The 13,199-nt window shown below is 39.6% G+C and overlaps 2 protein-coding genes across 10 annotated transcripts in view; both read right to left on the reverse strand.

Moving 5' to 3' along the window:
- Nucleotides 1-4,137: 4,137 nt before the first annotated feature.
- On the reverse strand, nt 4,138-5,354 carry REP15 (RAB15 effector protein). The gene has a single exon (XM_006086770.3). It carries the CDS (start codon nt 5,004-5,006, stop codon nt 4,302-4,304), a length of 705 nt encoding a protein of 234 aa, XP_006086832.1. The 5' UTR covers nt 5,007-5,354; the 3' UTR covers nt 4,138-4,301.
- A 568-nt stretch (nt 5,355-5,922) lies between these two features.
- The window catches only part of PPFIBP1 (PPFIA binding protein 1), a 161,264-nt gene continuing 153,987 nt past the window's right edge, over nt 5,923-13,199 (reverse strand). For 8 of the 9 annotated variants that reach the window (XM_006086772.3, XM_023752320.1, XM_023752321.1 and 5 more), the window contains 6 exons: nt 11,924-12,046; nt 11,267-11,392; nt 10,308-10,496; nt 8,648-8,818; nt 7,878-7,943; nt 5,923-7,765 (listed from right to left, as the gene is read on the reverse strand). In XM_006086772.3, the coding sequence (XP_006086834.1) occupies nt 7,679-7,765; nt 7,878-7,943; nt 8,648-8,818; nt 10,308-10,496; nt 11,267-11,392; nt 11,924-12,046 (762 nt within the window). In that variant the 3' untranslated portion in view covers nt 5,923-7,678. Of the gene's footprint in view, nt 7,766-7,877; nt 7,944-8,647; nt 8,819-10,307; nt 10,497-11,266; nt 11,393-11,923; nt 12,047-13,199 lie in introns of those variants that run through there. The other variant, XM_023752323.1, reaches the window with a different exon arrangement.

Raw genomic sequence — 13,199 nt, forward strand, 5'->3', positions numbered from 1 at the left:
GTACAAAGGAGCTACTAAGAATTACATAACTTTTTAATTGGAAAAGAATTTAATGTGCAACCACTTACTATGATAAAAATCTTTCCTTCAGCCTTCATGACCAAATATCCCAACATACCTATTGTAGAAACAAAACTGGTTTCATAGGCATGTGACTTGCACTTAGAAGAGCCCTATGCTTGGTGAATGCTCTGCTGTGCATCTTGAAATTTTTAATAATTTTTGAACAAGGACCCCACATTTTCATTTCGCATGGGCATTACAAATTATGTAGCCAGTCCTTGTGTAGAACAATTTTAAGTATTAAGGTGTTTTTAATAGTGGGCTTTTATTATACTTAAAACCTAGTTTAATCCAATGACTTTCCATCTGAGCTATTAATCAAAACTAATTTCTTTAGAAAAAGTAAGTGAATTAAGTATATCTATTCACAAGCATAGTAAATAGACAATATGCAAATATCCAGGTATGTGGATGTACTTTGCAACCTAAATATCCATCAAAACAGTATTGGTTAGCCTGGCCAGTATGGCTCAATGGTTGATCAATGTTTCCTTCGCTCTCTCTTCCTCTCCCTTCCTCTTTCTGAAATCAGTATTGGTTCAATATATTATGGTTTATACAATATAGAATACTATTTAGACATATGGGTCTTAATCCTTTTTGAACATTAGAATTACCTCAGAAGATACTTAAAAAATGGTATAGGGCCCCTCCTTCTGAGATGCTGATCCATTGGTCTAGGTGTGTTTTGAGCATTGGTGTTTTATTGTTTTTAAGTTCCCCAAGTAACTCTAATATGCAGACAGGCCTGAGGAGCATTGATGTCAGCCTTAAAAAGAACCATGTGGATAAAAATCTATTAGCGTGGAAAATGGTCCACAATACCTAAGTTTTTAATGTGAAAAGGCATTTATGGATCATATGCTTCTGTTTGTATAAAATACTTTTAATATACAGTACAGGTTCTGGATGCGTAAAGAGCAAACTAGAGGGAGTGGCTATGGAGGGGGGGCGGGGAGGTGAGACTCTTGAAGACTTAACTTTCCACACTTCTTTACTTTAATTTTTATATCAGAATGCAGATTTTTAAATAAGAGAATACAGTATTATTTATTTATTTACTTACTTTTTTTTTTTTTTTAGGATCAATCTATTTTATTGAGGGCCTTCAGGGGAGGGTTGATGTGCTGGGAGGACAATGAGATCTGATGTCCTCGGCCCGGCCAGATCTCCCAAGTTTCATAGCCACAAACACACACACACACACACACACACACACACACACACACACACACACAAAGCTATTTTTTAAATCAGCAAAAGCTTCACATGTTTATTTTAATTTTAAAAAATATGGTGAGTCTTTGGTTTATATCACCCAGCTGATTATAACATGAAGACTTACAATTTGTACTAGACTTCAAAATCTTGGTAAGCTTATACTTTAGTATAGAGAATGTCACAAGCATTGTCTTCTTTGAATTAGTTGAAGTCATTCCCGTTTTCCAGATTAAAAAAAACTCAAAGAGTTAAGCGGGTAGACTTTGCTCTTAAGAGAACTGAGACTCAAACCCACATCTGATTCCAAGTTGAATACTGGTTTTTCTATGCTACACCAACATCTTGATAACTTATTATACACAGCATTGCTGCAGACAGGGGTCACTATATAACAAGGAAACATTAACTGGGTATTATAACCTTCTAGGAACAAAGTAGGAATAATTGTTTAACAGCTTCAAGAGATGTCTCCTGAGCCTATTCATGTTCACTTACTAAAGGCAGTGAGGGCTTAAATGCTTTCCTTGATCTTTGGGTTTCCTGGAATGAAGAAACATCAAAGGCAAATATAGTTCCGCCTTTGCATATATTCATAATATTTAAGAAGTTTGGAAATACAACATTGTAATTGTGATATACTTCATACTCCTCATCCAATCATCAGCTGTATGTTTTTAACCTTCAACTAGTTATAAATCTGACCTCTTCATCCCTCATCCTCCCCCACTTTGGTCCAGGCCACCCTTTTCTCTATCAAATGGTTTCCTTTAATAGCTTCCTACCTGTCCTCCTGGGCACTGCTGTCACTCTTTCCTCCCTACAGTCTAGTCCAGTGATGGCGAACCTATGACACGCGTGTCAGAGGTGACAGGCGAACTCATTTTTTTGGTTGATTTTTCTTTAAATGGCATTTAAATATATAAAATATATTTAAATAAATATATATAAAATATATATATAAATATATATATGAAATAAATATCAAAAATATAAGTCTTTGTTTTACTATGGTTGCAAATATCAAAACATTTCTATATGTGACACGGCACCAGAGTTAAGTTAGGGTTTTTCAAAATGCTGACACGCCGAGCTCAAAAGGTTCGCCATCACTGGTTCTAGTCTCTACCCAGCAATCAAATGAGGCATTTAAAGGGTCAGTCAGAGCAAGGCCTTTGTCTCCCCATATCACTCAGAATAAAATCCAGCCTTACAAGTCCTATCTGCTTGATGTGTTTGCTGGCTACCTCCCTGACCTCATCTATTACTCTTCCTCTGGCTCACTCTGCTCCATCCACACCAGCCTCCTCCGCTATGCCTCAAACATATCAAATACACGCCCCTTCCAGGCCTTTTGCCATTCCCTATGCCTAGAACACTTTTCCAGATATTTGCACTGATGCGCTGTCTCTTAATTCAATCCAGATTTCTACTTGGCCCTTTTCATTGAGGCTTTCCTTAACTACCCCATATAAAATAGCACCTCCTTCACTCTATCCTCTTACCCATGCTTTATTTTTCTTTACACCACCTGTTATATTTCTTAAATATACATTTTAAACATATGTATATATTTTATTTTCTGTCTTCCACCATTAAGAGGGAAACTAACCCCAAATAGGATATGGTTCTTTTTACTGCTGATTTGTCAGGGCATAGAACACGGCCTTAACATAGGCATTTAGCAATCAAGTGTGAATGAATCTATCTTCCATTTACACTTCTAAGCACTCTTTGCTTCTACCATCTAGAGGAGTAGGGGAAAAACTATTTTTCCTCCCACCCAGGATTTGAAGCAAAGATGGTTTTTATATATGTATACATTATCTTTACTGCAAAGGCTAAATAAATGTTTAGCGTTAGTACAAGTGATTGTTAACTGGGTTACTGTGTTTAAATCACAGGACAAGGTAACACTCAAGCAGATCCCAAAGTGAATCCCACCAGGGGTTCAGATTCCAGAGCCACCAATGCCTCCCTGGACATCCCCACACCATTGCTCTGCTGGGAGGACATCAGCACCCTGAAGCCAGAGACTACACCTGGGGAACTTAGCAGCTTTGGCACAGCTGTTTCTAGCTTCATTGGAGTAGTGGCCCTTGTCCAAGGCCCTGAAGAAATGGAGGCACAATTTTTTAAGAAACAACTGAGGCATCAGACCAACTTTCTCCGCAAATCTTTGGAGCTTTCCTGCCATGCGGATGCCATATATTCCAAGACGATCAACCTGGCCCTCTGGAAAGAGGATGACTTCACTGTCTATGCCAACATGTCCCCTTTTTGATTGCCCCAGGCGGGCATCGCCAGACCACGTGGAATATACCTCCATTGTATTCCACTCATGGGAAGCCGATCAGATACTCCAGTGTGGAGTCAGACCTGCTACTCCAGTGTGGAGTCAGACCTGCATCCCAGCTGAATCTGGATCCAGCTTTTGCTTTAGATGTGTGTGTGTGTGTGTTTTAAAAAATGCATAGAACATATTCTGATGGAAAAAAAAACTACACAGAAGAAGCAGTTTGAGGTAATGTGGGAGTAAGGGCAGGGGTCAGAGGAAGAAAGCAGTTTGAGATTTCACTTGGTAGTCCTGAATTGAGACTGGTGTTGTAAATGTAATTAAACCTGTTCTATAGTCTTATGCACCACCTCACCCTACCCATCTCTCACCCACAGCAGTAAAGTCACATTTTACACTTTCCAGAGCTAGACTTGTTATTTCAAACAAAGACATTTTTTTTTTGCAAATCAAACTTTAAGGGTGACTTTATTATTCTCCCCTCCCATTTTTATCATTGAGTAAAGAAATGAAAGAGTAAGCTAAATTGTCAGTTTTCCCAACAATATGGAAATCTCCATAATCATGACACTCAAACGTTTTGTCCAGGTGATCATTTTCATTCAATGTGGGAGAGGGAGGGGGAATTCCATGCTGGGATGATGCAAGTGGAAGGGCTTGCTTATTAGAAGAAAATATCTTTTCCTTTTCACCTCACAGGCCAGTCTCATCACACAAATCTAGTTCAGAGGATGCGAATATAAACCTTGCCCACCTCCCGTAGCCCGTCTTTCTTACTCAGACAGCTTCCAAGCAGCTCTCTAACGGAGACACAGTCTTTAGTTTGCAGGACAAATTGTGCCACAGCCTTCCCTCCGGGCAGACGGCCCCTGGCCATCTCTCTTTTGACACTGTCCAGGACAACTCCCCTGATGTCTTTAGGCTTTGCTGGCACACCGAAGACGAGAAACAGGCCCAGACAATCCTCTCCTATCAGGCTACAGAATTCGTCCAGCTTTTCAAATCTACTCTTCCGGGAAGACTCTGCCCTGGATTCTGGCTTGGAGGCCTCACAAGGCTTAGACTCTACAGGAGGAAGAGAAGACATCCGCAGGGTCTGTACCGCCAGCTGGAGCCTTATTTGCTTATCAGATCCCCAAAAGGTCCAAATCCAGTCGGCCCCAAACAGGAAGGCTTGGTGCTTGGTCATCTTGGTGGTGGTGAGCCACTCATCAACGCCCTTTTCTTGGCAGAAAGTGACGAAGTGGATTAAGAAGATCTCATTCAGAGTGTCTGGAGCTGGGCTCAGATTGCTCAGAGGGTCTTCAAATCCAAGGTACTCCTCCAATTTCTGAGCGGCATGCACGATAGCTCCACTGAACACCTCACAGACGCTGACAACCTCTTGGCTGTCCTTGGGAGCCGACTGTTGCGAAGGTTTCTGCCCCATTTCCTCTGCACTCAATCAATACCGCTTCCAAATATCAAACATGTGGCCTTCGATCAGAACGACTTCTTTTTCGGAGTGAACGTCTTGCAGTGAAGCTGCATCTATTAATGCGGTCCCAGTTTTCTAATTCCGCAGCTTACTTGGTATAGCTAAGCATATATGCATACAGCTAAACAAATAGCTCTCCCTGTTTGCCAACTGGGTGTGTTTTATTCATGCAGATTCCTGCTGGTTTACTAAAGTGAGAGATACTTTCACAAAAAGCATCTGTTCTTCTCAGGGTATAGTCACCGTACTTTTCCTATTTGGTAATCTTTTCTAAGATATGCTGCATCTTTTCAAATTTCAGTTCAGTTAAAAATAGCATTTAATTCCTTAAAGAACCATATACTTTCTACAACTAACTTCTTTTTAAGTGTTTTTAAAAAAAATTTTTTTATTGGTTCAGAGAGGAAAGGAGAGGGAGGGATAGAAACATCAATGATGAGAATCATTGATTCGCTGCCTCCTGTACGCCCCCCACTGGGGATTAAGCCTGCAACCCCAGCATGTGCCCTGACTGGGAATCTAGCCATGACCTCTTGGTTCATAAGTTGATGCTCAACCACTGAGCCATGCCGGCTGGGCTCTACAACTAACTTCTTCAGATCTGCAGGTGAGTCATTTCCCTTTGCTTTTCCAGGATCCTCTCTGCCATGACTCCTTATCCCCAGCTCAGCGGCCCGTGCTTCCTTCCACACAAACGTTTCTCAAAAAAACGTCTCATATTCCTACCTGTTGGTACATGCTAGGAATCCCATGCAAAATATTTTATGGGAGTTTGTGAATTATCAAGAGTTCGTTATTGTTCTCTATATCAGAAATAAAGCCTACTGGTTATACTGACAAAGGGAAATAAAGTAACAGACAATAAAAATATGAGGCAATTATCAGCTGACTTTATTTCTTTTCATATGGTGATACCAGCAGTGTATAATATTTTGTAAATAAAATATCAAAAAAAATTTAACCTCATCACATAGAATCAGTTATATTACAATGTCCTGAATAAAGAATATTTGGCCTCTGTAACAGTCTCCTGGTATTTTTAACCAGGTTGAAATATCAAATTTGTTTTTCAAATGGTGACATATATCCACATGAAAATAAAACACAAGTACATTAAGAGTCCAATACAGTTATCAAATAATGAATGGTAGGGAGCAAAAGATTATTGTTAGCATCAAATCATTGTAGTCATGAATAAACAGTAATGTAGTATTATAGGTTCTTTGACGAAAAGCTTGGTAAAGTTGCTGATAACTTGAAAGATCGTATCACTGATATTCAAATATAGTTTGTAAGTAAGCCCACCGGTGTATACTGAACTGCCCACCCCTATGCCAATTTGTGAAAAACAGTCTTTACCACAGTTGGCTATCATGGTAATGATGTAGTACTGAATAAAAAAATAGAATATTATTTCTGATACCCCTAAAAAGAATAATAAACACAGTGACAGTTTTTGCTGCAGCTTTGTATTTTCTTTATAAAGAATATTTGGGCCCTGTGCTATGGAAAAACATGAACTACATTTTATTAGCACAAGATAGGCATTCTTTTCCAGCCTCAGAGTTATTAAACTCTGATTGAGACAAAATGTTCAAACAGATATTCGGCTTTTTTTAAAAGGATTCCTTCCATTCATGGGTAGTCTGAGAAATGTACATTAGTCAGGCTGCTGGTATTTTGAGACAATGGTCTATTTAGCAAAGAGGAAAATAAGAAGCTTAATACTGTAAAGGTTTTTATTTTGGTTTCTTCAGAAATCATTTCTACAAAATTTGGGGCAGCTTCTGAATGCGTTCAAGTTAATAGAATGCAAATGTCCCTCAAGTTCTTTCTTATGAGTTTAAAAGAATCTAAGATTAAAGGCCGAAATTCTTTAAAAACCAACAATTTTGTCATGTGTCATCGAAGAAGAGTTATTTCACATACACTAATTTAGTCCGAGTGATCAACATCATTAAAATTCGGTTGTGGAGAAAGAAAGATTATCCTGACCCGTCCGAGAACCAGCTGGCACGTGAAAAATTTGATCACCGTATTTTTTTCAATGTGATCTTTTTTTTTTTTACCATCTTCCTTAGGTATGTCACAAAATAAAAGTTCTATGTTCTGTGTACTAAATATATACATATATTTAGAAAAATATATAAAAATAGGACACTAGGGGGCAAGTGGAGGTGTGGCTGGCATTTAGTGGGCACGCTGGATCTTAGAGAGATTCCACATCCTGATTTTAAAAGCACGTGTTCTGCTTCAGTGGCTACACCGACCTGACAGAATCAGCCACCTGTGAGTTCCCGCTCTCCCAAGTCCTCCATACCGTGAACATGACCGGAAACACTATGGTAAAGTCCTCTCATGGTAAATGCAACACTTTAAATATAATATATCACAGATTTTTACATTAAATAGAGGAAAAACAATTATACTCTCATTCACCAGTGTCTCACTTTCCGCGGCAGCTTTAAAATAGGCACAGATCCCCGGCTTTCCATTTCCACTTCTAAATGAGCAGAAGGTGATTGATAAACAATATACAACCCGCTACTTGCTGGATATACTGGGAGTGTAGAAATAAAGTGGAAAGGGACCAAGGGCTCCTCATGCCCATCCAGGTGCTACGATCAAACGTTTGAGTCTTCGTCAGTAATGCTGGCGCTGGGGGACCGGGCAGCGAAATCTTTAAACATGTCATCTTCCTTTAACATGTGCTGGGAAACAAAGAGACTGGAGTCACACACACTGCGCTCTACGTGCAGACCCTTGGGGTGATTTTCAAACGCATTCTTAGAGTAAGATTTTAAGCTCATTTCACAAACCTACCGTGAGGTTGTTGATGCCTTCAGAGAACGCACCTATCTGCCTCACTGTCCCTTCGGAATCCTCCATCTGCAAAGAGCACACCATAACGTGACAAACTCATCTGCACAACCGCAAGGAAAGTGCGGCAAAATGAACAAACATCTGAGAAGAAATAACGCAAGTTGTGTTGAATGGGAGAGGAGCAACGGAATACTTCTGATGATAATCACCTTGCACTGCTGTGATTAGATGTGAAAATTCAGAAGAAACACTTCATCGGCACTTCTAGACAAAATGCTCTGATGCTGACAATGGCACCAAAGGATTACTGATTAAAGGGCAATTTTCAGTCCCATGACTTCATACTGAAAAGGCTAAGTAGTATGAGCTGTCCATTCCTGACTCGTTTTCATACTCAGATTTCCTTAATACAGAGCTAGGGTAACGTAGGTAAGGCACAGGGTTGGGAGCCAGCCTGGCAAGTTGGAATCCCAGCTCTTCTATCTTAGGTAAGTTACTTAATCTCTCTGTGCCCCAGTGTCCTGATCTCTAAAATTAAGATGAGAATACTCCCTATGCTTTAGGATTACTGTGAACATTAATATATGTTAAGTGCTTAGGAAATAGTAAGCAGTCTGCAAGTGTTCACCATCATTTTATTATTACCTTTATTTTTAAGCATTGGAAGAAAACTTCTTTGCTTAGTGGACACAATACGAAAAGTTTCCATTGAGTGTTTCAATGCTGGGAGAACTTGAAAATAGTTAGGTAATGTTGTACTTAGCACTTACCTGCTCTAACCGGTCCAAATCATCCAGGCGCATCTCCAAGCCAGCTTTAGGTCCTTTCTTAGACACACTTCCTGAGACCTGTCCCAATTCCATTGGACAAACATATTCTTCCCCATCTTCCTGTTTCTTCTTTCTCAGATTCCCAAAATTGCTGAAGGTGAGCTTCCTTGGCTTTAAAACAAAGAAAACAGTAACCTCCAGGGATTTGATAAAATTCATATAAAAAAGGACTAATAACATGTATAATTTCATTTCATCATACAGAGAAAAGCAACTGAATGATTAAATTTGTATAACAAAAACTAAGGCATCCTAGGCCTATGACTGATGCATCCAAATATGATCAATGATCCCTTAAAAATCTCAGAAGATTACATTTGTTCTCCTTATTCACTCCAACTAGCTAGGTAGTCACAGTTATAAAAGCAAAATATGTAAAGAGCCTTAGTTTTGCTTCAACAAGACTTAATGCAAATGAGATTCCTCAGGGATAAATACAATTTTACAAGGTTTTCTAGTCTAAGATCAGCAAAAGAAAATGGCCCTTACTGTATTTTCTTTTTGGGTGAGGCTGTGATTATCTTGTATGCCTGTTATGCTTCTATAACAGGGTGGTGACTGCTAAAAGAATCCTTGCTCTTTGGGAGAAAAAACTTCCAGTGAGACTTAGAAGAGAAACTACATCTTAGTCACTGGGTAGTCACGGAAACTGTTAAGTAGATGGTAATTGGCTGATGCAGAGAATTTGTATAGAACAGAATCTCTCAGAGTTTCAAATCTGGCACATCTTATAAAGGAGAAAGGGAGGTGAAGAGAAAGTGTCAAGCAGGTAGAGGGGGTTAAAAAAAAAAGAACTTGAGCTCTAGCTGGTTTGGCTCAGTGGATAAAATGTTGGCCTGCAGACTGAAGGGTTCCTAGCTCGATTCCTGTCAAGGGCACATGCCGGGGTTGCTGCTCGATCCGCAGTAGGGGGCGTGCAGAAGGCAGCCAATCAATGATTCTCTCTCATCATTGATGTTTCTCTTTCTCCCTCTTCCTTCCTCTCTGAAATCAATAAAAATATATTTAAAAAAAAGAACTTGATACATATTTGTGAAGGAGTCAATAAACCCTACATCCACATTAAGCTGGTTAAGATAACACGCAGAAGAGTTAGCTCAGGAATCATTTAAAAGAAGAAAAAGGAGTCTGAAATTCGTATGCTCCATGAATCCAGGCAAACTAGGAACATCCATTCTCTGCTGGCGTGCCTTTGTCTAACTTGCAAGGTTGGTCAATTATAGGCCAGACAAGCAGAATCTGTATGAGGAGAAAGGCAACTCGTACATTTGATTTATCCACAGCAAAAATAGGACAACTGCAATCAATATTTGGGTCCAAGTCATGGGCTCTCTGCCTTGGCAATGTATCCATTATAGAAACCAACATCATGTTCTTTATTATTGTTAACCCTAATAAAATAAATGATTTTAGCAAAAATTCCCCCAGAAGAAAACCTTTAAAATTGTATTTTATTGATTATTGTTAAAGATGCACATTCCTTCAACCCATCCACAGAACTTAGTAAATCCCAGAAAATGGGATAGCCGGGTAACAGAACTGAGCTTTTGTTCTCGTTTTTGGTATAACCAATTATCAAATGATGCGAGCTTGAACTAACCTTCACTTTGGCAGTGGCTGTTAAAAGTACATAATCTGGTAACTCCATGGCATCACGCTTCTGGTGTTGGGCCTCAACACCAATCAGAAGGTTGAAATGAGTGGCCAAATGTCTTCTCAACAGGGTCTTACTCGGTGGGATGTTCAGCAGCTGAGCCATTGTTTCTACATTAAACCGGGGTTCTAGAACCTATAAGAAAAATAAAGATGTGTAAGGTACGGTATATCACACATGTCTGCACTGTGCTTTATAATTTGCAAAGCTCTTTCATTTAGTTTTCTCCAATGACCTACTCAGTGAGATACACTGCGTATAAACTTTAATCTTTAATTTCTTTTCTTTTCTTTATTCTGCCCAAGCTAGTGAGAAGAGAGCTGACATCCAGGCTTCTACCTCTCTCTGAGATATGGCATTTGGGATGTCTTTGAATACAGGCATTTTGTTTTTATTTTTTAAAAAACTGATTTGAGAGAGAGATGGAGAGAGAAATATTGACTTGTTGTTCCACTTATTTATGCATTCATTGGTTGATTTTTGTATGTGCCCTGGCCAGGAATCGAACCCGCAACCTTGGCGTATTGGGACGATGCTCTAACCAACTGAGGCTTCCAGTCAGAGCAACATTTGGGATGCTTTTGGCAGCCAACTTCTTTGCAACATCTGCGTGCAGAAATACAATCTGTATCTTTGCAGAGGTTTTAAAACATGATCATATGAGAGCCAGCAGCCAGATGTTATCCAACAGAAAAGAGGACAATGGAAGAGAGGGGTTTAAATCTGATCTAGAGTAAAAAATAAGGGGAAAAACACACTGAAAGTAAAAATCCACTAGAAATAGTGCAGTAGGGTTGGGTTAGCCATCTTAAGGGTTATAATAAGTAAACTGATATGCTCCCACTCATTAGATTAAAGGAGATAAAATGATAAGAAGTCAATTTCAAATTAAAATAGTTTTTTACCATGAGCCCACCATGGACACCACTGCCTCTGAGATTGGGGGCGTATTCTGCCAAGTCCACAGAACGCAGCCACTCCATCACCCGGTGGTTGGTCCACTGCTGCACCTCTGACGGGGTGATGCTATTCTATGGGAACAGAGGACACCAAGAGCTTCAGTCACTGATGATGGGATTCCTAATATCCCACCTGCACAATCCATCCAAAAGTCTGCCCCGCAGAACCTCCCACTAAATGTTCACAGATAGGGTAAAAAAGTGATTGCTAATTTGAATTCTCTTTGAAAGAAAATTGGCACAAAGTTTCAAGCTTTTTTTTTTACACACCATTAGAGCAGGGCTTTAGGAAAGGAAGTCTTTATAGTGATATTTAAGCCTCTGGTTTAAGGAGGGAGGAAAATAAAATACACTCAAGAAAAGGAGGAAGGGAAACTAAATCACAACCCTTGGCTTCCATGACACAGGTAGGACCCTCATGGGAGGGAGGGAAGGAATACAGGAAAACAAAGCCAAAAACGTAAATGAGGCTGGATGTGAGGGTCTGAGGGAACCAGCAGCCCTCCCCGCAGTTTCCAAGAAGAAATGGGTTTCAGTTTTGAACACTCCGACAGTCGTGTGCATGGAAGGCACGTGCTGAGTAACCCTCCACTCAGATGCTACCTCATCAGACGGCCGCCTCCGTAGACAGTTGGGTTCAAAGTTGTTGATCCTCAGGACCTGGATGGCCCTTTTGATGCTGAGATGATGCAGCACACTCACGACCTTCAAAGACAGCAAGTCATCCTGCAGAACAGAACAAAACGCGGGGCTCCTTGAGCAGGACGACCTCCTCAAGGAAGTCTCAGAAAACGCACATGAAAGTGGAAGAGCCCCTCTCCTCATCGACCCCGAGGGCTTGTCATTGTGTTCAAAGCCTTTATTCAATAGCAAGACCCTTTTCCTTGTTCCAATCAAAATCTTCTCCAGGACCCGATATATCAGAAAACCAAAATTAATGTTGTTCTGACTGACACTGACTTCCATCTATTTCTCTCCCAAACATTCTGGGATAGGCTTGTGGGATCCCTTCGCTCTGAAACACAGTTTGGAAAGCACTCACTGGGTCATGACAAACAGTGACCTGCTTTGATAAAGCAGAGAGCTAAGAGCAAGTGATGTTCATTGACTATCGAGGTTTGCTTTTCTGAGCTAACACACATCAGTTTTGGGAAAAACCAGAAGAGTGGGCACACACTATCCCCCCAACCTCAAGAAATCCCTAGCTCTAGATCTGTATGTGTTATCCAGCAGACACTATGGAAATTTTTAGAAAATCTATGTCAACCAAAGCAAAGGTCTTGTTCAGAGTTGAGTGTAAAGAAATTAAGAAGCTATATGTAAGTATCTACACATATCACCAATCATTTCCTTCAAGGAATAACTTTGGCCAGTCTGTGGTTACTGGGCACATTTCAAACATACCAAACACACCAAAACAAATTATTTTAGAAGAAGGTGATTTGGGTGGCAGTGTCAACATAAGCACAGGCCTACATCCAAACACACCCAGAAAATAAACAAAGAAAACATCCATGTTAGACACATCTTACTGATAACATTCTTTATGAGGAAAAAAAAATTAATCTATTATAAAAATATTTTCTAAATATTAAGCAATCAGTCTAAATCCTTAAAGGCTACTCACTGAGCAAAAATTCTTTCCTAAATTTTTCTGGATTAACTTCTTAAAGGTAGTGCCTTATAAATTAGAAAGGACATTTGACAATCTAAGATTGAAACACCCATTTAAAACATTTGCATGTGGGCTATTTTCAACTTAAAATCTATCAGATTTTAAAAAAATGCATAATGTTCATAACATAAATAAAATTTTACTAGCTTAAGGGATTTTAAAAATAGGGACCATTTCCTTTTTTAATCAAAACACTTTTTTGGA

Source organism: Myotis lucifugus, unplaced genomic scaffold (assembly GCF_000147115.1).
Source record: "Myotis lucifugus unplaced genomic scaffold, Myoluc2.0 scaffold_30, whole genome shotgun sequence".
Taxonomy (NCBI): Eukaryota; Metazoa; Chordata; class Mammalia; order Chiroptera; family Vespertilionidae; genus Myotis; species Myotis lucifugus.

Bases quoted from the DNA above. Each gene is read 5' to 3' on its own strand.
- REP15 (XM_006086770.3), bottom strand. From the start codon at position 5,006: ATGGGGCAGAAACCTTCGCAACAGTCGGCTCCCAAGGACAGCCAAGAG.